The following is a 24945-nucleotide window of genomic DNA, read 5'->3' as shown; positions in this document are numbered from 1 at the left end:
ACTACCATCAGAGTGAACACGAAACTTACAGAATGGGAGAATATTTTTGCAATCTACCCATCTGACAAAGGGCTAATATCCAAAATCTACAAAGAACTTAAATTTACAAGAAAAAAAAAATCAACCCCATCAAGAAGTGGGTAAAGGATATGAACAGACACTTCTCAAAAGAAGACATTTATGCAGCCAACAGACACATGAAAAAATGCTCATCATCATTGGCCATGAGAGAAATGCAAATCAAAACCACAATGAGATGCCATTTCACACCCGTTAGAATGGCGATCATTAAAAACTCAGGAAACAACAGGTGCTGGAGAGGATGTGGAGAAATATGAACACTTTTACATAGTTAGTGGGACTGTAAACTAGTTCAACCATTGTAGAAGGCAGTGTGGCGATTCCTCAAAGTTCTAAAACTCAAAATACCATTTGACCCAGCGATCCCATTATTGGGTATATACCTAAAGGATGATAAATCATGCTACTATAAAGACACATGCACACATATGTTTATTGCGGCACTATTCACAATAGCAAAGACTTGGAACCAACCCAAATGTCCATCAATGATAGACTGGATTAAGAAAATGTGGCACATATATATCATGGAATACTATGCAGCCACAAAAAGGATGGGCTCATGTCCTTTGTAGGGACATGGATGCAGCTGGAAACCATCATTCTGAGCAAACTATCGCAAGGACAGAAAACCAAACACCACATGTTCTCACTCATAGGTGGGAACTGAACAATGAGAACACTTGGACACAGGGTAGGGAACATCACACACTGGGGCCTGTCATGGGGTGGGGGAGGGGGGAGGGAGAGCATTAGGAGAAATACCTAATGTAAATGACAAGTTAATAGGTGCAGCACACCAACATGGCACATGTATACATATGTAACAAACCTGCACATTGTGCACATGTACCCTAGAAGTTAAAGTATAATAATAATAAAAAAGTTTCTGGCTCCAAAGAATAGGCTCTTAAGTACAACCACATATTGCATCTAAAAACTTATTGGATAAGTATGAGTTTTATGAGATATTCAATGCGAGAGAGTTAATGCTTCCTAAATGAGTATAAGCTGGTTCTATATGTAGAAGGCATGGCTACACAGACAAAATATCAAGAGGTAGACAATGCCTTATCCCAACTACAAGCTAACTTTGAATCAGTTTCCTTTATGATTAAATTGTAGCAACTAAATTCTACTCTATCAGCCTACCAAGGGAAAGGGTGAACCCTCTCTGGATGAAGATAATATCATTTGAAGCTCTACAATATTTTATACAATGTGTCTGGAAATCAACAAAATATTAGCTGTCCATTAACCTCTGTTCAACCTTTTATGCTATTATTGTTATGCATATTAATTCTATAAATATTATGATGCCCTAAGACATTATTATAATTGGTTTTTATAGTCAATATTCATTTAGATTTACCAAATAGTTATCACTTATAATGTTCTTTACAAATGGAGTTTTTTGACCAAAATGAAAATAATTCTAGTTAAAAGCATGAAAATAAAGAAATACTTTACTGTAGGTTTGCCTTTTTAAAAATGTAGCACAATCACAGTTATTTGCAAAAATATTTTAGGTTCCAATCAGTTTTTCTCTGGACTTTTCCTTCTGCTTTGTTAGTTAAGCAGTGTTTTAAAAAGTTACTTCTTATATCATCCTTCTCGTCAATATTCTCTTTAATTTTCGTTACTGATCCTCATTTATTAATGGCTTTGCATATTAACGGTGTAATTTTATAACACGACTATCATTATCTAGAGAAAATCCTGCATATTCAAGAAGGTTTAAATGTCACTCTACAACAATTTGCCATGCATTTTTGCATTTTCACAATTAGTCCATGGAAGATATTGACCTGCTGGGTTTGGGAGAGGCACAGGTTCTAAGAAATTGGGATGTTTGAGTGACTTATTTCACCAATGAGTTTTTAAATTAATAAATATTCTTAGGATGACTTTTCCTCACTACTTAACCTCTTTTCAGAGGGGGATGGAATAATCTGGTTTGCAATAAGAACCTTTCAGGCAGAAGTGGCAGTCTATAAAAAAAAGGGCAAGAAATTAGATTAATTAATTTCCAGGAATAAGGTTGTTTGGGAGGTCCATGGTGGGAATTGAAAGGGAGGAGGAACTAGATATAAAACTCCTGAGGCAGGCAGGGATTATCATAAAGGGAGTTGAGAATTGATTCCTGAAAGGGTTATGCAGCTTTTGGAAAATTTGGAAAGAAAAAAGTTTCACATTTGGATTGTAGAGATGTTCTTCTGGCAACTGTATGAAAAGCCTGGAGTGAGTCGAAGTCCTAATGAGAGAAAAAGAGATGGCTAGGATGCTGATGTTACAGTACGTCTGTATCAGTCTGCCAGGGCTGTCACAACAAAGTATCACAGATCAGGTGACTTAAACAATACAAATTTATTTTCTCACAATTCAGGAAGCTAAAAATCTGAGACCAAGGTGTCAGTAGGGTTGGTTTCTTCTGAGTCTTCTCTCTTTGACTTGTAGATGGTCATGATCTCCCTGGAGCTTAACGTGGTCTTCTTGTTCTGGGTCATAATTATTTGTAGAATAATTTTGTCCTAATCTCTTCTTATAAGAACAGTAGTCCGATTGAATTTGTATCTGTCCTAATGAATTCATTTAAACTTAATCACCTCTTCCAAGACTCTATCTCCAAATGCAGTCACATTTTGAGGCACTGGAGGTTCTGACACACAACACACAATTTTTAGGGAGTGGGGCCAAAATTCATTCCATAGCAATGGACAAGGAAAGATGATGGCTGAACTGGAAGACTAGAGGCAGAGATGAAGAGCAGGTGCTATAGAAGCAGACTTGGAAAGTCTCTGTGGGTAACATGATATATGTGTATGGGGAAGCAAGGAGGAACAGAAGGTGTATTTTATGGTTTGAGTGCCCAGATTGAGGTATACATTTCCTATTTCTGTCTCTCTCTTCATCCTCCATGCCTTTGCTCTCTAAGGTGGCGTCTTCTGCAATCATAGGTAGAGAGTGCATAATTCTCACCATAATGTAAAGAATGAGGAAGGCCTTAAAGGTTGAAAGGCATATGGGGTTTATAGTCCAGACCAATGCTTCCATTTTGAAGATGCCTCATAGTATTCTAGTCGGGGGAAATGAGATAACTGACAGGAAGTACTTTGAGAACTGGGCTGCTGTTATTGTGATGATTGCTGTACCTTGCCTTTGGACTGTATCCTCCAGATAATTGTGTCAACAGAAGGTAAGGATACTTTTCAACTTCAGATGTGATTGGCATTGGCCCCTGAGCTGCAACTCTCTGCAAAGCCAGAGCCATTTCTCCCTCAAGTGCAATCCAGGATAACCTTTATTTGAACCTGAATCTGCTAGGACTGGGTTCATTACACATTTTAGCCACAAGAGGGCACACAAAGCTCTTTCTTCACCACACCTTCCCTATTAAAGAGGTTGGTTCTGTGTGGGAAGAGTACAGTGAAACTTTTCGTAACGCAGCAATCTCGTTCCACTTGGAGAAAGCACAGTGCCTGAACCCAGGCATTGCAGGTTCAAAGTCCTGTTACTGAACTAGCTATCTGTGCCATTTAGGGCAAGTCACTTAAACTCTCTGTGACTTAGTTTCCTCTTCTGGCAAGGAGCACACTAGTTCCTATCTCCTGGAGCTGTTGTTGGGACAAAATGAAGTAAAGTGCTTAGGACAAGACCTTGCACATAATAAGTTCTCACTAAATGTTGCGCCTTTTATTTTCCACTTCCATTTGCTTGGGGGCAGGAGTAGTTGCCTCCTGGTCAGAGGGCATGACAATCTTTGGACAGCCAAAGGTGCTTAGGAACTTGGGGTAAGGGATAAGTTCCAAGAGTAAGACCATATGGCAGAGCCTTGAGCTAAATTTTGAGCTTAAGACAGAAAAGGACACTTTCTGGATTACACTGTTTTATTGCAACTCTCCAGGGTGAGACATTAGATAAGAATTCGGAGCTAAGGTCCAATTTGCGTTAACCTGGTAAACTTCTACATTCAGGGACCTGGGCAGAGGTTCGGGAATTCAAGATCTAGATCCTATAAAATTTTCTTACTATGAAAACTACTATTATCAGTCATATCCAGGGATGGCTTAGAGCGTTGTTGGGCTACAGTAGACTAGAGAGATATATTGATAGCAGGAATGAGTGTGTTTTTCTAACGGGCCCTGTGTAGACTTAACAGAGATCTAGGACAATGCAGGTGCCCCCGCTAGCCATTTCACTGACTCATTATAATGACTATTAAAATTCTGAATTCAGAAGTCGCAACTAGATAGATAGCTCGCTTGTCTCTTTTTGGTCATGAATGTGTGATACTTTATCCTTTTCTTTAGGGACACAGCAAATATATTTTGCCCCACATTTTTCTTTCTTCCTCTCAATTTCTTTGCATGATTTCCTGCATCTGCCAATTCCATAACAGCACGTTCTGATCCATCCATCTATCAAAATAAGCAAATACATGAATATATAAATACATTTAAAAAGTAAATACTATTAAACGAAGGATGTTGGTAATAGTAATAATGGTTAGAGTGAAACATTGATTTTGACACCTAATGACATTCATGGGAAGGTTATAAATTTGTGCATGTTTAATGACCACTGCTGGTCTTGACATGCAGTAGATAGGAGTAGTTATCTTCCTTCCTCTAACCAGCTCTAATTGAATTTTATTCCTATGCTTATGATACTTTCATCTCTGCCATTTTTCACTGTCTCACTAAATCTGGTTCTACTTCCTCTCTATATCTAGCTGCTTGCTAGGGAGTGGGACTACCTTCAATTATCTGTTTTTTCTCTCTCCATTCTTTATTCATCTAATCACAATTTGTTGAGCATCTACTATGTGCCAGGCATTGTTTATTCTAGGGGTGCTTGCCCCAGGGGTTGTTTAAAGCAAGACCCTGAACAATGGATGATCAATTTACATTCTGAGCTGTGGCTGATGTTGTGTGTGTGTGTTGTGGGAGGGAGAGGCGGGTGCAGGGAGGGTTTAACACTGTGCCCTTCTCTGATTTATTTTCTGTGGCTCTAAGTCAGGGCAGACGGCAAACCCAGTTTCCCAGCACATTGGATTCAGTTGAGAGATCATTGTATCTTAGTCTAAACTACAGATTCTTTCCACTTGACTTTTCCCCAAACTCTTCTTCTGGGAGATAATTCCTAATTCTCTCTCTTTTACCAGAAGGTTCAGACTGAAAAAAAATCAGTCGCATTCACTCTCACTTTTCTCTTCCAGTATTTCATAAGTCAATATGTAGATTCTTTCTCCAAAATGTGTCTTGCGTCTGCAACTCCCTCTATCCTACTTGCCCTCACTGGAATATAAGGCATGCTCAAACCAACTCAGGGTTAGCCCAGAATAACCTTCTTTTGCTTCTAGAACAACTGAGTGATTGGCAAGGGCTTTCAGCTTGAATAGCTGCTCCAAGAAAGGATGTGACTTCCAACAGCAATGACCCAAAGGAAATCACAGAATTAAAAATCATCAACTTTAGAGCCCCTGAGAAGCCTAAGGGGAAAACATTTCCGTTAGAAAGTTATTCACCACCTGGCCAAGACGCCTGTTTATACTGTTAGAGAGCTTTGAGCATGTTCAACTTGAAAGCCAAAATCTGCTCTAACCCCAGCTCCACACTGTGAACCTATTTTTATAAACCAATATCAACTTACAACTTTTTCACCATATATCCCAAGACAAGAGCAAGTTGCCTCCTCTGCCTGCTTTAAAGGAGCACCCAACGCCCAACAACAGTGGAGAAGTGAAGTAATGAGACTGATTATTACAAGAGGTAGTATCAACTGAAAGTGGGGTTGAAGTGAGAGACTCACAGGATGAGACTGTTGACATATGGGCCAGAGGCGTTCAGGATACTAGAGATGTTGGGGTTGCTTCTGCATATGGAAGGGGCGTCATATAAAACACCTTGGCCTCTGCAGATATTCTCCAGGTTCCCTAATGAGAAGCACCATCATGGTCAGGGCTGACAGGCTGCCCTTCTTATGGGAGAAAATTCGTTATAAGCCCTTCATCAGATCTCCGCCATCCCCATGGGCTCTCCTCGCTTCCACACATGTTCAATTTTCCAATGATTCTGTGGTTAGGATCCCATCCTCACTCCCTTTTCCCTGCTCTCCATGGTTCTGTTTACCTGGGGCAGTCTGAGCCAGGACCACAAGGACATCTAAGGCCAGGACAAAGAGTTTAATGTCTACTGAGAGGGGTGAGAAATGATCTGGCAGCATTCTGAATGTGCTGGGGAAACTGGGTGTGCACTCAGCATTTTATTGACCTAGGTAAGGCTGAATCACAGACAATAAGTTAGAGAAGGGCAGAATGTTACACCACCAGAACATCAGCCTGCCACTCAGCAGTATAAACTGATCATCCTGTGTTCAGGGTCCTGCTCTAGATATCCTTGGGGAGGGTGAAAGGCACTAGCAGAGGAGGTACAAGTCCTCCACAAGGCTGTTGCACTGGGCAGAGAACAGATCCCTTCTCCAAGAAGCCTTTCCTATCCCTCTCCTTCATAGTTTATCCCCCTTCCCTACATTCTCACAGCTGCTGTTTTCTTTTCCTCTATTTGTTTATCATGACACACTGGAACTAAGTGTTTTTCTAGTTCCTCCTCCCTTTCAGAATGATACCCTAGGGGAAGCTTTTAATAGACAGACCCCTGAGGTTAGGAACAGACTGTCATTTTGTTACACCCAGAGTATGCAGTGAACATGTGTTGAAAAGCATTGAGTGAGTGAACGTACGTATGGCACATACTTGTATCCCGGTAGCTCTTAGAATTGGCATTTCCCAGCTAAGAAAATGCAGGCTGAGAGTGGAAAGGAATTGTCTAGGGTCCCACCACGAGCAAGAAAGAAACAGACTGGGGTGGAAGCCCTCATAACCCAAGTCATTGTCCAGCTCTTTACTTTGAATTTTTATCCTATTTTTCTACTCCAAATCCTGCATATCAACCGTTTCTGGGTCTTTCTTGGACTCCAGCCTCAAACAACAAAGCAAAAAATATTTATTGCAGTTTTTCCAACAAAAAGAAGAGGGCACTGCCCAGGCTCCATTGGAAGGGCTGCCTGTGGGTCCACTGGATCTTCCTTTTTGGGTTCCTGGTCCTTTTCCACCTTTGGGTGAGTCCAGTGCACATCGGTTCTACTCTCTTTTTTCTACAGGCGGGCAGCGGAGATGACCTGATGTGGTTCAGGAAATTTGTTTTGCTGTTAGGATTTGGGCAGAACTTTCTTCAGGAAAGCAATGAACATCAGTGTCATCCATTGAACTTCCACTGTCGGGCAGCAACTGTGCTAAGCACTTTATATATATGACCCCCTGGAATCCTCACAGGAGCCCTGATAGGCAGGCGTGATGTGCTCAGGGTTACACAGTGCCTGTGAGTGAGGTCTGGATTCAGATCTGTGTTACCTGTCCCCAGAGAACATATTCTTTCTGTCATCCCAGAGGATTACGCCTAAGCAATGATGGAAGGGGAGATCTGTTTAACTTGAAAAGCAGTAAACAGCTGGAGAGAGTCATAGTTGCTGTCTTCAAGTATCTGAAAGGCATGTTCTGTGTAGGCCCACAACCCAGAACTAATAGGCCTGAGTGGAGACTGCAGGCACACAAGTTGAAACTCATCAGAAAGACCTCTGAAGATGGGAACCATCTGGAAAAATGGTTAGACTGCCTGGAGGAGCTGGTGGCTCCTGCTGTTCTAAAGTTGCAAACTGAGGCAACATGACCACTCCCCTCAGATTCTGCAGGGAGGATGGCTGAATTGGCTGCGTGTGGGTCTGTGCACTGGCACAATTCTAGGCACTGAGCTTAAGAGAAGAAAGCAAAGTCCAGCCATTCTAATTAGGGAGAGGGACAAGAAACATATAATGTCAGTTCGTGGTAAGTGCTATAAAGAAAAACAGGGAAAGGAGAATACAGAATAATATACTTGTGTGTGTGTGTATGAGAATATGTGTGTGTGAGTGTGTGTGTGAAAGGCACATAGGATTGAGTGTAGAGTAAGAGGAACAGAGAATAATGATACACACGTGTATGTGTGTGTGTGTGTGTGTGTAAGGCACATAGGATTGAGTGCAGCATAAGGGGAATAGATAATGTCATATACATGTATGTGTGAATGTGTGTGTGACACACAGGATTGAGTGTAGAGTAAGGGGAATAGAGAATAATATGATATGTGTGTGTGTGTGTGTGTGTATGTAAGGCACACAGGATTGAGTGCAGAGAAAGGGGAATAGAGAGTAATATAATATACATGTGTATGTGTGAGAGAGAGTATGTGTGTGTGTGTATGTAAGGCACACAGGATTGAGTGCAGAGAAAGGGGAATAGAGAGTAATATACATGTGTATGTGTGTGAGAGAGTATGTGTGTGTGTGTATGTAAGGCACACAGGATTGAGTGCAGAGAAAGGGGAATAGAGAGTAATATAATATACATGTGTATGTGTGAGAGAGTGTGTGTGTGTATGTAAGGTACACAGGATTGAGTGCACAGTAAGGGGAATAGAGAAAAATATGATATGCGCATGTGTGGCTATTTTGAGGAGAGTCAAGTAAGGACTCATTGAGGAAGTGGCACAGAGCAGAACCTGAATGTACTAGGAATTGAACCACATAGATATCTAGAATCTTCCAGGCAGAGAGAACAGCAAGAGCAAAGCCCCTGAGGCAAAAAAGTGTTTGGTATGCTAGGAAGAGCAAGAGGTCAAGTGTGGTTGGAGTAATGGGAGCAAGAGAACGGATAAAAGAAGCTGAAATCATAGAGGCAGGCATAGCTACATCCTATTAGATCCAATAGGGCCTCGTTAAGGACTTTGGAATTTATTTAAAATGTGATGAGAAATTGTGGTTGACATTTTAAGTGATCTTTGAAATCTGAAGGTTTATTTCTGTATATGAGACATCATGTTCTCTATCTAAAAAGTAAAGTATTTGGGCTAATGTTTCCTGAAATATGTGGTCCATACCATTGATAGTATGTGTGATCATTTAGGCAACACAAAAAAGTACATGTTTTTGATGGTTATTTACTTTAATGCTCATCTGAGAAAAAATTCACTAGTCCTTGATGTCGTGGTTTTATATATAACATCACTCAGGATTTGGGCTTGGTATGGATTTAAGTAAATGGACTGTGTTGATCTCTATAAGGAATATATATATATATTATATATTCCATATATATATATGTTTTTTCTTTTTTTTAATGAGACGGAGTCTTGCTCTGTTGCCCAGGCTGGAGTGCAGTGGGCAATCTGGGCTCACTACAACCTCCGCCTCCTGGGTTTAAGCAATTCTCCTGCCTCAGCCTCCCAAGTAGCTGGGATTATAGTCATGTGCCACCACACCTGGCTAATTTTTGTATTTTTAGTAGAGATGGGGTTTCACCATGTTGGTTAGGCTGGTCTCGAACTCCTGACCTCATGTGATCCTCCCGTCTTGGCTTCCTAAAGTGCTGGGATTACAGGTGTGAGTCATCGTGCCTGGCCTCTGTAAGAAATATTAAGTAGGCCAGGCGCGGTGGCTCAAGCCTGTAATCCCAGCACTTTGGGAGGCCGAGACGAGCGGATCACGAGGTCAGGAGATCCAGACCATCCTGGCTAACACGGTGAAACCCTGTCTCTACTAAAAAATACAAAAAACTAGCCGGGCAAGGTGGCAGACGCCTGTAGTCCCAGCTACTCGGGAGGCTGAGGCAGGAGAATGGAGTAAACCCAGGAGGCGGAGCTTGCAGTGAGCTGAGATCCGGCCACTGCACTCAGCCTGGGCAACAGAGCGAGACTCTGTCTCAAAAAAAAAAAAAAAAAAAAAAAAAAAAGAAATATTAAGTATGCAATATAACAGGCTATAGAGGATATGGCAAAAAATGTTTATTAGGCAGTATACAAATAGCTAATGTTAGTAGCTAGAAAATTGATAAGGACCATTCTATGAAGTAGAAAACTGAAACTCAGAAAGGTTAACTGACTTTCTTAAGGGCACACAGCTGGTAAGCCATGGGAAGCAGAAACTGGGTCTTGGTTCATCTGACTCCAAATCCATTGCTCCTTGCATCAGGCAACACTGTCTCACCAAACACATAAGTCTCTGACTTTATGTCTTTCTTTGATTATTTATTAACTTTTTATTTTGAAATATAAATTAACAGGAAATTGCAGAGATAGTAAAGAAATCCTATGTGCCTTTTACCTAGTTTCCCCTAAATGTTACGTTTTGCATAACAGTAGTACAATATCAAAACCAGTAAACTGACACTGGCACAATGTCTTCGTATAGTTCTATGTCATTTGATCACAGGTATAGATTAGCAATCAATATGCAAAACTCTTCAGTCACTGCAAAGATCTCCCTTGTGCTACTGCCTTATAGTCACACTCAACCCCTACACCCTCCATCCCTAAACTCTGGAGATTCCTCATTTGTTCTCCATCTCTATACTCTTGTCTTTTTTTTTTTTTTTTTTAGATGGAGTCACACTCCATCACCCAGGCTGGAGTGCTATCTCGGCTGACTCCAACCTCCGTCTCCCGGGTTCAAGTGATTCTCCTGCCTCAGCCTTCCAAGTAGTTTGGATTACAAGTGTGCGCCACTATGCCTGGCTAAGTTTTGTATTTTTAGTAGATATGGGGTTTCACAATGTTGCCCAGGCTTGTCTCAGACTCCTGACCTCAGATGATCTGCCTGCCTTGGCCTCCCAACGTGCTGGGATTACAGGCATGAGCCACCATGCCTGGCCTACTGTTGTCATTTTAAGAAGGTTATATAAATGGAATTATATAGTATATAGTCTTTTGGGATTGTATCTACCAATAGTTTGTTCATTTCATTGCTGAGTAGTGTTTCACGGTGTGGATGTACCACCGTTTATTTAACTGATAACCTATTGTAGAATATTTTGATTATTTCCAGTTTTACATTATTATAAATAAAGCTGGTATGAATATTTATACACAGTTTTTTCTGTGAATGTGTTTTCATTTTTCTGGATGAATGTCTGGTAACCACTATTCTATTTTCTACTTCTATGAGGTCAACTTTTTAGCTGCCTCATATGAGTGAGATCATATGGTATTCGTTTTTAGGGTCTGCCTTATTTCACTTAACTATATCCTCCAAGTTCATCCATGTTGCCACAAATGACAGGATTTCATTCATTTTTGTGGCTGAATAGTATTTCATTATGTATATATACTAAATTTTCTCTATTCAGTCATCTGTTCATGGGCACTTTGGCTGATTCTGTATCTTGGCTACTGAGAATACTGCTGCAGTAAACACAGGAGTGCAGACATCTCCTTGACATACTGATTTCCTTTCCTTTGGATATATACCCAGTAATAGGGTTGCTGAATAACATGGTAGTTTTATTTTTAATTTTTTGAGAAACCTCCACACTGTTTTCCATAATGGCTGCACTAATTTAAATCTCCATCAACAGTGTGTAAATGTTCTTTTTTCCCCACATTTTTTGCCAGCATTGTTATCTTTTGTCTCTTTGACAATAGCCATTCTAACTGGAATAAGGAGATATCTCATTTTGGTTTTGACTTGCTTTTCCCTGTTTATTAGTGCTGTTGAGCATTTCTTCATATAACTGTTGGCTATTTGTCTTATTTTGAGGAGTGTCTCTTCAGATCATTTGCTAATTTTTAAATCAGGTTATTTGGTGGTCTTTTTCTTTTCTCTTGAGTTGTTTCAGTTTCTTATATATTCTGGATATTAACCACTTGTCATATATATAGTTTGCAAATATTTCTCCCATTCTATAGGTGTCTGTTCACTCTGAATGTTTCCTTTGCTGTAGAGTTTTTAGCTTGATTTAATTCCATTTGTCTGTTTTCGCTTTTGTTGCCTATGCTTGTAGAGTCATAGCCAAAAAGTCTTTCCTTCTCACCCATCCTCCTGTGAACATAATAATTTATTTTTAAAAATAAAAAAAGTAACAAAAAATCTTTTCCCCAGTTTAATGTCATGAAGTATTTCACCAATGTTTTCTTCTACTAGTTCCATAGTTTCAAGTCTTACATTCAAGTCTTTCAATCATTTTTAGTTGATTTTTGAATATGGTGAAAGATAAGGGTCTAGTTTCATTTTTGTGCATGTGGCTATCCAATTCCCTAGTACAATTTATTGAAGAGACTGTCCTTTTCCCAATGTGTGTCCTTGGAAACTTTTTTTAAAAATCAGTTGGCTATAGATGTGCAGATTTGTTTCTGGGTTTTCTATTCTGTTCCATTAGTCTATGTGTCTGATTTTTTGCCAATATCATCCTATTTTGGTCACTAGATCTTTGTAGTATATTTTAAAATCAGGTGGTGTGATACCTTTAGATTTGTTGTTTTTGCTCTAGATTGCTTTGGTTATTAAAGGTCTTTTGCAGTTCAATAAAAAAAAATCCTTGTTTTTTCTATTTCTGTAAAGAATGTCATTAATATGTTGATGACATTCATGGTCCAGGACACATAACCCTCCTGTGTAAATAACTCATAATCTTCCTGAGCCCAGCTATCAGCAGACACTTGCAAGTTAGCTCACTGCAACTTTGGGGTAATGAGTACTGCTCCCAGCACTCTGCAGCCCAAGAACCATTCTCTAAAATCTCCAGCAAGCTTTTGTTTCCTTGCAGTCAGCTCATCTCTTGCTGATTCTGTCCATTGCTTCTTTGCAACATATTTTCATACTTTCTCTGATAAATCTGCCTTTCTTTACCTACACCTGTTGTAGTAAATTATTTTACCCCTGTGCCACTGGCCCAGGTAGTTGCCACTCACCTGCGACAGTTTCCCAAAAACTTAACTACTAATAGCCTTGTGAAAGTTGTCAAAATCAAAATGGGTTAAGAAAATCTGGACAAATAGAGCCAGGGAAGGTCATGAAGAGAGGGTTCTTATGTTTGTGTGCCAGATAACAAAAATGATCACAGACTGCAAAAGCCACAACTTTACACAAAGGCCACTGCAACCTTATGTAAAAAAATACTTCTAAAAGGACATCTGCCTAGCAACTACCTGTTGAACCTCAGACTGGCATCACTCTTATTATTGATCTTTGTAATCAAGGATAATTATTTCAAAATAATTATGTCATCCTCCTCATTTTTTCATTTAAAAGCCCTTGTCATCCTTGACTTCCCTGAATATGCACATAGTTTACTGTGGCATGTGTATTTCCATTGTAATGCTTTATTCCTAAAATATATATATATATATATATATTTAGAGAGCCTCTCTCTGTTATTTAAGTTGACAGCCTATTATTGACTGGAAGCCACAGTCAATTAACACGTATTTTGTATCTTAAATGTAGTATATACAATATTCTTACAATGAAGTAAGCTAGACAAAATAAAATGTTATTAAGAAAATTATAAGGAAGAGAAAATATATATTTACTATTCACTAAATGGAAGTGGATCATCATAAAGGTCTTTATCCTCATTGACTTCACATTGACTAGGCTGAGGAGGAGAAAAAGGAGGGGTTAGTCTTCCTGTGTCAGGGTGGCAGAGGCAGAAGAAAATACACATATAAGTGGATCTGTGCAGTTCAAACCCATGCTGTTCAAGAGTCAATGTATTTGAAAAGCAGCCGTGTCTTCTGATCAGCAAAAATACTCATGTATTTAACTTTAGAGTTCTTGTCTATCATTTGCATGCTGTAGAAATGGTTAGCAGAGAAATAACTTGAGATGATGGAGAGTTTTGTTCAATGTCTTACAGAAGTTTTATAAACAGTTCAAACATGATTCTCAAAAATAAGTAAATTAGGCATAAATGTTTACAAATAAACTCCTCATAGTTTCAAAAATGTTTTTGGTAACTTGAAATCTTAAAGTGGAATTAGGTAATATATACCAATTAAATGTCTTGGTCATTGCTAAATAAGTTAAAATACGAAAACATTAATTATTATGCGTAAACTTAAAGTTCGTATACTTTGGCATTTTGTTTTTGTATGCTGTAGACAAACTAAATATATTTGTATCTCTGTTAATAAATTAAAAAAAAACTTGTCTGAGGAACAAAAAACTTGTTTTTTCAAGAATAACTTTTTTCACAATGTCTAAAAATTGTGAAATATATAGTCATAAAATGTTGGTATGTCACAAATAGCTCAAATAACTTACTTCCTCGCTATTCACAAAAGTTAAGGTTATTGAGAATTTTAAAATTCTAATTAATATATGTAATCAAAACTATCAGAAAAAGAAAAAATTCTATATGCAAAGTGTACAAGAAAAGTAAGATGTGTTTTTGGTGAGAAAAATTGTAAGAAGACACGAGGATACATTTTGCATTAACAAGAGCAATTTTATCTAATTTAAAGGTATTTAAGGTCATTTTAAAATATGGATTTAGGAAGGAAATAGGAATGAGGTAGGAAGAAACCAGGAAGTAAGAAAGATGTAAAAAAAAAAAAAAGTTATGAAAGTGTATTTTGGGTAAAGAAAGTTAAAAGGAAAGAGGAATTTTTTCTTTTGCATAAGAGAGAGCTTTAGTCAAAATGATAAGGAGAAAGAAAAGTAAATTTTTGTCCTAAGATAAAATGCCAGTATAAAAAGAAGAAAGTGTAGGACAAAACTGAAGGTTTAAACAGGCTGTAGAAGGTTTATAAAAGACAAATCTTGTGAAAGAAATTTTACATGTGAGCAAGTTGGCTAAAATTAGAAGGGAACTGTTTACAAGTTTTTCTAAAAATAGAGCATTAATACCAAAACTATACTGATGCAAGGCTGGAGTTTGGGTCCCCATGTTGGAATAATAGGGTTTTCTCAAAGCACTGATTTTTTTTTTTTTTTTTTTTTTTTGAGACGGAGTCTGGCTCTGTTGCCAAGCTGGAGTACAGTGGTGCGGTCTTGGCTCACTGCAACCTCCATCTCCTGGATTCGAGCAGTTCTCCTGCCTCAGCCTCCAAGTAGCTGGGACTACAGGCACGGGCCACCGTGCCTGGCTAATTTTTGTATTTTTAGTAGAGATGGGGTTTCACCATGTTGGCCAGGATGGTCTCGATCTCTTGACCTTGTGATCTGCCCGCCTAGGCCTCCTAAAGCACTGGAATTACAGGCGTGAGCCAACGCGCCCGGCCTGATCTATTCTTAATAGAAAATTGTGAGCATATTTCTTTACTTTTTTGGTAACTGGCCTAGGAAATAGAGGTTCCACGTTTCAACAAGATAATTGCTGGTGCTTTTGTTAGGGGTAGAAAGTAGCCACGTTGTATGTGACGAATCCGTACGGGTCTACGGCAACCTCAGTTCTTGCCTCCTCAGAAGAAAGAATTCAACTGAGGGGCGGAAGGCAGAAAAAGAGAGCAAGTCAAGTTTCAGAGCAGGAGTGAAAGCTTCCTAAAAAACTTTAGAGCAGGCTGGGCGCAGTGGCTCACGCCTGTAATCCCAGCACTTTGTGAGGCCAAGGTGGGCGGATCACAAGGTCAGGAGATCGAGACCGTCCTGGTTAACATGGTGAAACCCCGTCTGTACTAAAAATACAAAGAATTAGCCGGGCGTGGTGGCGGGTGCCTGTACTCCCAGCTACTCGGGAGGCTGAGGCAGGAGAATGGCGCCAACCCGGGAGGTGGAGCTTGCGGTGAGCGGAGATGGCGCCACTGCACTCCAGCTTGGGTGACAGAGTGAGACTGTCTCAAAAAAAAAAAAAAAAAAAAAAAAGCTTTAGAACAGTAAAGAAAGGAAAGTACACTTGGAAGAGACCCAAGCAGGCGACCTGAAGGACTAGGATGGCATTTAACCTTGATCCTAGGACTTTATATGCTGGCCCACACCCACTTCTAGCTTCTTGCGCCCCTTTCCCCTCATTCTTCCCCAAGGGTGAGCCACCCACATGTGCAGTGCCCTCCTTACTGTTGGGAAGTGGGCATGTGCAGTACGTTTAGGAAGTTGTGGGTTTGCTCATCTAAGGCTTTCTTCTCTTTTCCGGTGGAATGTCCCCGGGAGGTCATAAGCCGCCACTTAGTCTCTCAATGTGCATGCCCGAGCTCACTTGCCCAATTCCTGAGATTTTATTGGAAGCCTATTACCAATCTCAAGTGTTTTCATCTGTTTGGGAAATTGCTTCTCCCTGGTGCCTGCGATCAATTAGCACCTCAGTAGGACAGCTGTAGACCATAAGGTAAATTATCATTTTTAGGGAGGCAGCGTGACAACTGCTGAACCATCACCTGATGGTTACCTGACACTCCTGGTTGTGGCAAGGGAGTTCTCTCCTGCCCTACTCATGCCTGACTACGTACAACACTTTGTGCCTTTGAAATCTTTTGTCACTTGGTTTTATTTCATATTGACCTATGATCCTATTTATTTTTTTACTTATTTATTTATTTATTTTTGAGACAGAGTCTCGCTCTGTTGCCCAGGATGGAGTGCAGTGACATATCTTGGTCCATAGCAACCTCTGCCTCCTGGATTCAAGTGATCCTCCTGCCTCAGCCTCCCAAGTAGCTGGGATTGCAGGTGTGCACCACCACACCCAGCTAATTTTTGTATTTTTAGTAGAGACAGGGTTTCGCCATGTTGGCCAGGCTGGTCTCGAACTCCAGACCTTAAGTGATCCACCTGCCTTGGCATCTCAAAATGCTGGGATTACAGCTGTGAGCCACTGCCACCGGCTTATGATCATATTTAGATAAAATGTTTTAAACCCTTAATAATTGAAAAACTTCTCAAAAATAAAAATGAAGTATTTTTGACCTCACACTAACTTTGGGATGTTTCAGAGATCCATGGAACTTCTCAAATGATCTGAAAAGGAGAGATATTGGACTAATTAGGCTTATCTTATATATTAAATTATATGAGAAGCATTGTCAAAATAAGATATGATGGTTAACCTTCTTTGAATTATGTGTATATGAATGTTATTAATGTGTGTTCCAAAATTATATAGGGTCCTAGAAATCTGATATGTCCTGGTATAAATGCTACCAGTCACAATTTTGGTAATTTTAAATTGTTGTGTGTGCAGAAATGATCAAAATTCCTTGCCAATTGCATACTTTTCATCAGATCTTTAACCATGGTCATTTTAAGTCTTGTTATTCACAGTTAATTGTTTCTCTGTATTACTTTTTCTTCTAATTGTTTGTCTCTAATGCTGTTCTTGTTATTCACAGTTAATTGTTTCTCGCTAATACTTTTTCTGAGAGCTCATTGCAAGCAATTATAATCCTAAACTGCTGTGTCTTCAGAAAGATATCTGGGAAGAATAAAAATAACTCTGACAAGTACAAGTTTCTAATAGCTTTGAGTTCATATCTTGGACTGAACTTCCAGAACTCTAATGAAGAAACTGATAGGTTTGTGAACTGCTAACCAAGATAAACAGAGAAAGAATTAATTACATGAGAATAGATGAATTGATAAGGAAGAATTATGGGTTTTTAAGCCTTCTTATTTAAAATGTTGCTGGTTCTTTAATGTTTTATTTTTCAGATTTAAGGAAAGTTTTTTCTTTTAACCTCTTTATAGTTTATAGCAATTTGGTGAAACATACTTTTGTAAACAAAACTCGAGACATTTGATTTTCCTCCATGTATAATCCCTCCAGAATTTGGAAACCATTTGTGAGTATTCTTATTCTTATGGCCTTATGGCTATTTGCATAAGTTCAATAAGACTCAGTTCTCTTTATAATAGGATACAACTGAAAACACAAATTATATTTCCAAGGCTTTGCCTGGAATGTCATATTTACAAATGTGCATAGACTTCTTGGCTTCAAGGTTCCCAACCTTAGAGTGAATGAGTAAGTTTTCACTTCCGGGTAGACCCAGAAACCTCAAGATATTAGATATAGCAGGTAAAATTCAATGACTGACTTGGTTTGGCTTCCTAGCATTGAGAGGTTTTTAAAAGTCTAATCTGAGATTCCTTGTCAAAGTTTCCAGCAGAACAACTTTAAAAGAAGCCTATGTAGTTATTCTTGCTTCATCATGTTAATAACCAGGCCAAGTTTGAGACTAACCTTACTTTGCAAACAAATTCGTCTTACCATGGTAATTATTTTTGGTAGAAATGGAGAAGACTGTAAAAAGAAAAATTACATTTCAAAAGAAAACTATATTACACCTATTATTAGATTGTAGCCCTGTTCATTATTTTGAGTTTTGATTATTTACCTGTAGACTGACTGGATTCTGGTTTCTTCCAGTTTTCTATAATACTTGGCTACAATTCTGCAACAAAGAATGAGAACTGCTCAGTACCTGAAACCCTATAGACTAAAGCTGGACAATTCGATATAAATTTCAAGTAACACCTCTCATGCCTGATGCATGGGTCACAGATAATTCATCAGAATGCTGATGCTACAACCAGAGACATTAAAACTGCAAACCAGGATTTGAAGTTGCCAACTTCATGCTGTGGACAGGTTTTCCCAAGACCATTGGAACAAAGCTGTCTACCATAATAAAGTTCTTACCTATCTTCATTTTTTCTTACTTATGCCTAGCTCTTTCACTTGGCAGGATAATAGTGTAGTTAAAATTTTACAATCAGTAGCTTCTGTGGGTAACCTGCACTCCCCGATTTCATTTGATCCAATCATGGGATGTTAGATTACTTACTAACTCAATAGGGAGGAATCTGCAGTTGATGACATTTCTTGTTGCGCATAAATACACCAGGTTTTGTAGAGCAGACACCTTGGTTAAAATGGGTAGACTCCTAGTTTGTGTATTTGATGTTGGTTGGTGTAGGTCATGGGGACCCTGGCTAAGAAGCATACTCCAAACTCTTGGTGTTATGATCTTTTATTTATATTTATTATTATTATTATTATTATTATTATTACTATTTTTGAGATGGAGTCTCACCCTGTTGCCCAGGCTGGAGTGCAGTGGCGTGATCTTGGTTCACTGCAACCTCCACCTCCCAGGTTCAAGCGATTCTCCTACCTCAGCCTCCCGAGTATCTGGGACTACAGTGGTACTGACCACCACGCCCAGCTAATTTTTGTATTTTTAGTAGAGAGAGGGTTTCACCATGTTGGCCAGGATGATCTTGATCTCCTGACCTCGTGATTCACCCGCCTCGGCCTCCCAAAGTGCTGGGATTACAGGCGTGAGCCATGGTGCCTAGCCCAGTGTTACCCTCTTAATAGTCATAATATTAGTACCCCGGTGCATTTTATCCTCTTAAAGTTTTAAATTTTTCATACAGCCATCTGTCAAATCTCAAATGATCTCTCTCTAGCTGGAACAACCAAATCTCAAAGAAATGCATAATAAGAAGGCCACTGATGGATGCAGGAGACAGGTAAGGGAGAAGGGAGAATCTCTAACCAGTCTGTGAACTGGGAGGGCGGGGTGGAGCCTCGGAAGTTCACACCATTTGCAGGGGGGAGGAGCCTGGCCTCACCTGTTCCTGCGTGGTAACCTGGGATTCAATAGGTGAGGTGCAGAGCCTGTTAACTGGATTCCATCTCACTTTGCTGAGATGTTTTCCCTTTTTCCTTTTCACCCAATAAATTCTGTTCCCCGTCACCCTTCAAAGTGTCTGTGAGCATAATCTTTCCTGGTCATGTGACAAGAACCTGGATTTTCCTAGAACACCGTAACCTATGAACACTATAATCTACAAATGGCATGCTGAGGCTGGAAACCCAAAATAATGGTAATAGAGTAATGTTGATGTCCTAGATTTTGGTCACACTCTCACTTAGGTAAGCATGACCAAAAGAGGGCAATTGTTAAATAAAAATTATAAGAGGCTATTGTTTTGGACTAAGTTTCTGTACTAGGCCCCAAGAGATCAGACTAAAAATCAAAATGGAGTCACCCATGCTAAAGTTTCATGTCGCCAAACCCAAACTACTCTGTTATTCGACCTTCCAGAAGAAAGATGTAACAGCCAATTTCCCAAACAGGCCAATTTAAATCTACAATCAGCATGGTAGTGAAGTTCCCTCTGCTTTATTTGTTACACAACAAAAGGTAGTCTGAAGTAACCTGGTGTTAATTAATCAGTTATTCTTCTACTGTTCTATCTCCCTGTCCACATCCTACAAGAAACATAGCTTTGAGGCAACTAATACATAACTTAGAAGCAACTCTGTTCTTTTCTTCTGTTTTTTGTTTTGTTTTGTTTTGATTTTTTGAGACTGAGTCTCGCTCTTGTTGCCCAGTCTGGAGTGCAATGGCCATGATCCTGGCTCACTGCAACCTCCACCTCCCGGGTTCAAGCGATTCTTCTGCCTCAGCCTCCTGAGTAGATGGGATTACAGACGTGCGCCACTATACCCTGCCAACTTTCGTATTTTTTCATAGAGACGGGGTTTGTTATGTTGGCCAGGCTGTTCTCGAACTCCTAACCTCAGGTGATTCGCCTGCCTCGGCCTCCCAAAGTGCTGGGATTACAGGCTTCAGCCACCGCACCTGGACTTTGCTTCTGCTTTCTTCAGCTCTTCTCTCTCTGTAAAGCCAACCCTTTCTGCTCAGTTCATCAGCACACTTATTCTATTTTATGAAACGAAGTGTTATTTGATGCTAGAATTGCAATAAAGCCAATTAAATCTCAAAATGTATTGAAATTTTATCCCTTGACATTATTTTTGACCAGTTTTACTTTTAATCTTCATACTAGTGTCACGTATGATTCACCCACCACCACTGCAGTATTGGAGTATTCTAGATTTGACTATGTATTTACCTCTACCAATGAGTTTTATACTTTCATATGTATTTATGATAGTAATTATTGTTCTTTTGTTTCCAGTTAAAGAACTCTCTTAAGCACTTCTTGTAAGACAGATCTAGTGGTAATGAATTCCTTCAGCTTTTGCTTGTCTAACGAAAGACTTTATTTCTCTTTCATTTCTGAAGGCAGCTTGGCTGGGTAGTATTCTTGGAGTGAAGTGGTGCCTTACCCCCAGGGACCCAGAGCTCAAGGAGCTGGCCCTAAGGTGAGGGTGCACCAGAGATTTGGATGTGGGAGATAAGTGACTAACTGATAGCTTGGCCCTAGGGGGTAGGTCATAGCAGCAGCTCTGCTCGAGGATGGCACACTACCAGGTGGCCATGGTACAGTGGCGACTGAACCTCAGGGATGGAGGGATGCAAATGCTACTCACTCCCAGAGTAGGAAACACTCCAGCTGTGGTTCTAGTTTCAAGATGGCACAAGGTGGTAGCAGCACAAACCAGGAGTGGGTCGGGTGGAGCACAGTGTGGGCTCCTTCTCTGGGGGTAGCTCAGCATATGGAGTCTAGGGACTTCCCTCAACTGGAGTCAGAGCCTTTGAGGACTGCAGAAGTGTTTGTAACAGTGATGAAGGTTGCTGGGGTCCTCTTGCTTAACTTTTCTATCACAGCACAGAGCTGATCCCAACTGGGGAAAGGGTGTGGTGGAGGCAAGGTGTTTCCTTCCCTTTTGTCTGTGGCCATTCTGTGTTGCTATGGTCTACAGGATTTCTGCTGCTTCTTTGCTATTCTCCTGTGCTCTACTTTAGTTAGCCAGCAGCTCCTGCTTGGCCATTTTGCTGATATTCTGAAAATCCTTAACGAGATTCTGGACTTCTCATAAAGATATTTTGTTACTTATATCATTGTCAGATCTCTGTTTGTGTGAGGGAATGAGAGCTGAGACTCCCTATTCCACCATCTTGCTGATATCACTATAGTGAATAAGTCACTTTCTGATTGTTAAATTTTGGAGTTCACCAATCTATTTTAATTATTTTCTAAATAAAAAATAAAATGTGTTGCGTAGGTAACTGGGACAAAAGCAGTGTTTGGGGCATTAGGCAGCTTGCACGAAAATATTTTAACTCTGAAAACTTTCTCACCAACACTAACAGCCATATATTGTCTTAGTATGGCAAATTTTTTGAGAAGTTCCTGTGTATTTCAGAGGCTCCAGATTGATATCACCTGCCAACATCCTGCAGCTAACTTAAATCAGCCCTAATGTCATTGATCACCTGATAACAAGCTCTTCTATTTGCCACATTTCTAAACTGTTGTTTCCAGTTAGGATGTGGTAAGAACATGCAGTTTCTCTCTTGACCCCCAGTGTGATGCCACGCAAAGCTTGGAATCCAAGTGCAGGTATTAGCATAATCAGAGCATGATGTTCCAAGAAAGAGATAATTAATTTGGCCCTGCAGGATGTGCCACGTTTCTTGGACAACTCAGTGTACAATTTGAGATTTACTGAGGCATGATTGGGTTCTTGGCATTTCCATTTATTTGCTCCTTATTACATTGTATTGTGTCAGAATGACAGTTTGGGTGAAGCAATATGTCCATGTAAACCACTTTTCCAAACCCTGCAAATCCACAGTGGTGAAATGTGATGCAGTTATGGTCAATGATATTAAGCATAATATTTTTGGTGGGGCATCTGGTAAGAACCTTAAGAGAGGAAAAAAGTAGTTAAGAGGCATTATCCGTTAGTCTTTGCCTTTCTGCTTTCTTCTGCATGAAGCATGGTCATAATGTTAGAGTCAATGCAGCCATCTTGCAAACATTGAGCAAAAGCACAGTCTAGGAATGTATTAAAAGAAGACTAGAAATTGCCTCATACTTGATATCATTGTGAAGCTATTATAGCATTCCTTGATTTTCTGTTATATAAGAAGAAAAAACCTCTAATTTATAAAAGACAACATTTTTCATGTTTTACATGACAGCCTGTTGTGCTTGCTAATAGATTATGTGTTAGAGATCAAATGTGATTTAGAAATATAGCCCTTTCTCCAATCTATCATTGATGGGCATTTAGGTTGATTCTGTCTTTGCTATTGGGAACAGTGCTGCAATGAACATACGCTTGCATAGAGGATCAGGAAAAATAAACAATGGGTACCAGGCTTAATACCTGGGTGATGAGATAATCTGAACAAACCCCCATGACACAAGTTTAGCTATGTAACAAACCTGTACATGTACCCCTGAACTTAAAAGCTAAAAAAAGAAATATGGTCTTTTCTTAAAGTTATAAAAGTGGTGTTTTCTGTCTTCGTTTTCATTTTCTTTAGTGTCTTCAGTTAAATATGAGGGGCTAGCAATTATTTCAGGGCACCTTTATGTGAAAGGTTGTGATATATTAAGTGAAGAAATGTAACTTGGTAACTTTAGAAAGAGTATTATTTCAATTTTGAAAGCAAATTAAAACCAAAAAGTAGATATCTAGAGTCTATTCTGTGCATATTTCTTGAGGTAACAGATCTGAGGTTTTATTTTCTTGTGTGTTAAACTTCATCAACTATTTCTGTTTTTATGACTACTTTATCTCTAGCTCCTTGACCAGAATAGGTAGAAGCAAGTACTCAATAAGTACTTGTTGAAAGAATAAAAACGTGAGTGTATAGTTATTATCTATGTGCACGCATACACACACACACATACATCTATAATACTCTATATTCGGGTGTAAACAATACTTTGGGGGAAGTTACTCAATTTCTTTGAGCTTGCCTGTCTTTTCAGATTTTTTTTAAATTGAATGAGGTTTATTTCTGTCAGAATAAAATTAATAAAAGAAACTTCATAATTAAAGTAACAATAAATTGGAAGAAACTGGAAAACTTAGGTGATTATTACATGTATTATTAATCCTGTATGAGAAGATTATAATAGTCATCCACTTTCAGTTTCAGCACTTTAATTCCTTCCTCCTTTTACCAAAATTAATTTTAGGTTGACTAAGAGTTAAATGTAAATAATAAAGCAGTTGAAGATCCAAAATATAAATGAGAAGATATTAGAATAAAGTAATTTGGTAAGATTTCTGGGTGTAACATTAATATAAAAAGTAAACACTTCCTTTAATAAAAATCTAGAAAAGGTGGCAGGTAATAGTGGACTGTACATGCACTGAAGTCTTATCTTTCACTCAAGTATTCTAGAAATGACAATGAAACTATAAAAACAGGCTGGGCATAGTGGCTTATGCCTGTAATCCTAGCACTTTTGTTGGCCAAGGCAGGAGCGTTGCTTGAGGCCAAGAGTCCAAGATCCACCTGGTCAACATAGCAAGAACCTGTCTCTTTTTATAAAAAACAAACAGAAAACATAAAAACAAGTAAATTAACATAAAGCCATGCTTAAACATATATGATAGGAATCTCATTGAAGCAGAAAATGTTTTTGAAAACATGATACTGATGAGATCAGATTGAAAAGATATTCTGAAGCCTAGGAGGATTATGACAGAGTGCAACTGTAGGAAATAGAGAAGGTGCTCTATCCACAGAGATTACAAATGTTTGGAGGAGGAGATGCTGTAGGACAGCCAGCAAGGAAATGAACTGGAATACTGCAGTAGTATGCCACAGTTTGAAATGAGCATATAAAGCCCTCTCCATGAGACACTGCAATAGAGAAAGAGGGAAAGTAGCGTCTGTCTCCAAAAAGAAGCAGTGGTGCAGCTTGGATGGCTGACATGCCCAGAACAGGTCCCAAGTAACATCACTAAGCAGCCTTTATGTCTAACTTCCTCTTACTAAAAACAGTGCAAAATATAAGAGAACAACAGCTGCCACTCTCTCCCTCACTAATTAAGCATGTAATTAATATATTCAAAAGAATAAGAAGCTAGTGCATCCATGAAATAAACCAGGTGCTCATGAAAAGGACCAATATTGAGATATTAGTGATTACAAACATAAGTGTTAAAGTATAAACTTTAATATGTATGTTAATTTTGTAATAAAGCCAGCTAGAGAGTAACTTATTCGTTACGGAAAGCTGGATGGGAAAACGCAGATAAAAAGGAGGAAATAGGATAGAAAGTATGAAAAATTGTTAAGAAGTATGAGGAACAGATCAAGAACTTTCTAAATCAATTAAATAGGAGAGTAAAGAGGATAAAATGATAGAATGGAGTGGAAGAAATACTAAAGAAAC

At 39.2% G+C, this 24945-nt stretch overlaps 1 protein-coding gene across 1 annotated transcript; it reads right to left on the bottom strand.

The window, feature by feature from the left end:
* Nucleotides 1-4326: 4326 nt before the first annotated feature.
* Nucleotides 4327-6306, bottom strand: DEFB115 (defensin beta 115). The gene is made up of 2 exons (XM_037982274.2): nt 6213-6306; nt 4327-4499 (listed from the first exon to the last, which is right to left on the bottom strand). The coding sequence occupies exons 1-2, from the start codon at nt 6304-6306 to the stop codon at nt 4327-4329; spliced, it is 267 nt and encodes an 88-aa protein (XP_037838202.2).
* Between the last annotated feature and the right edge of the window lie 18639 nt (nt 6307-24945).

The sequence above is a fragment of the Chlorocebus sabaeus genome, chromosome 2, assembly GCF_047675955.1.
Source record: "Chlorocebus sabaeus isolate Y175 chromosome 2, mChlSab1.0.hap1, whole genome shotgun sequence".
NCBI lineage: Eukaryota > Metazoa > Chordata > Mammalia > Primates > Cercopithecidae > Chlorocebus > Chlorocebus sabaeus.
This window is presented reverse-complemented; position numbering and strand designations above follow the sequence as displayed.

Bases quoted from the DNA above. Each gene is read 5' to 3' on its own strand.
- DEFB115 (XM_037982274.2), bottom strand. From the start codon at position 6,306: ATGCTGCCAGATCATTTCTCACCCCTCTCAGTAGACATTAAACTCTTT. The intron at 4,500-6,212 runs GTAAACAGAACC...TTATTTTGATAG, and splicing joins CCTGGCTCAGACTGCCCCAG to ATGGATGGATCAGAACGTGC.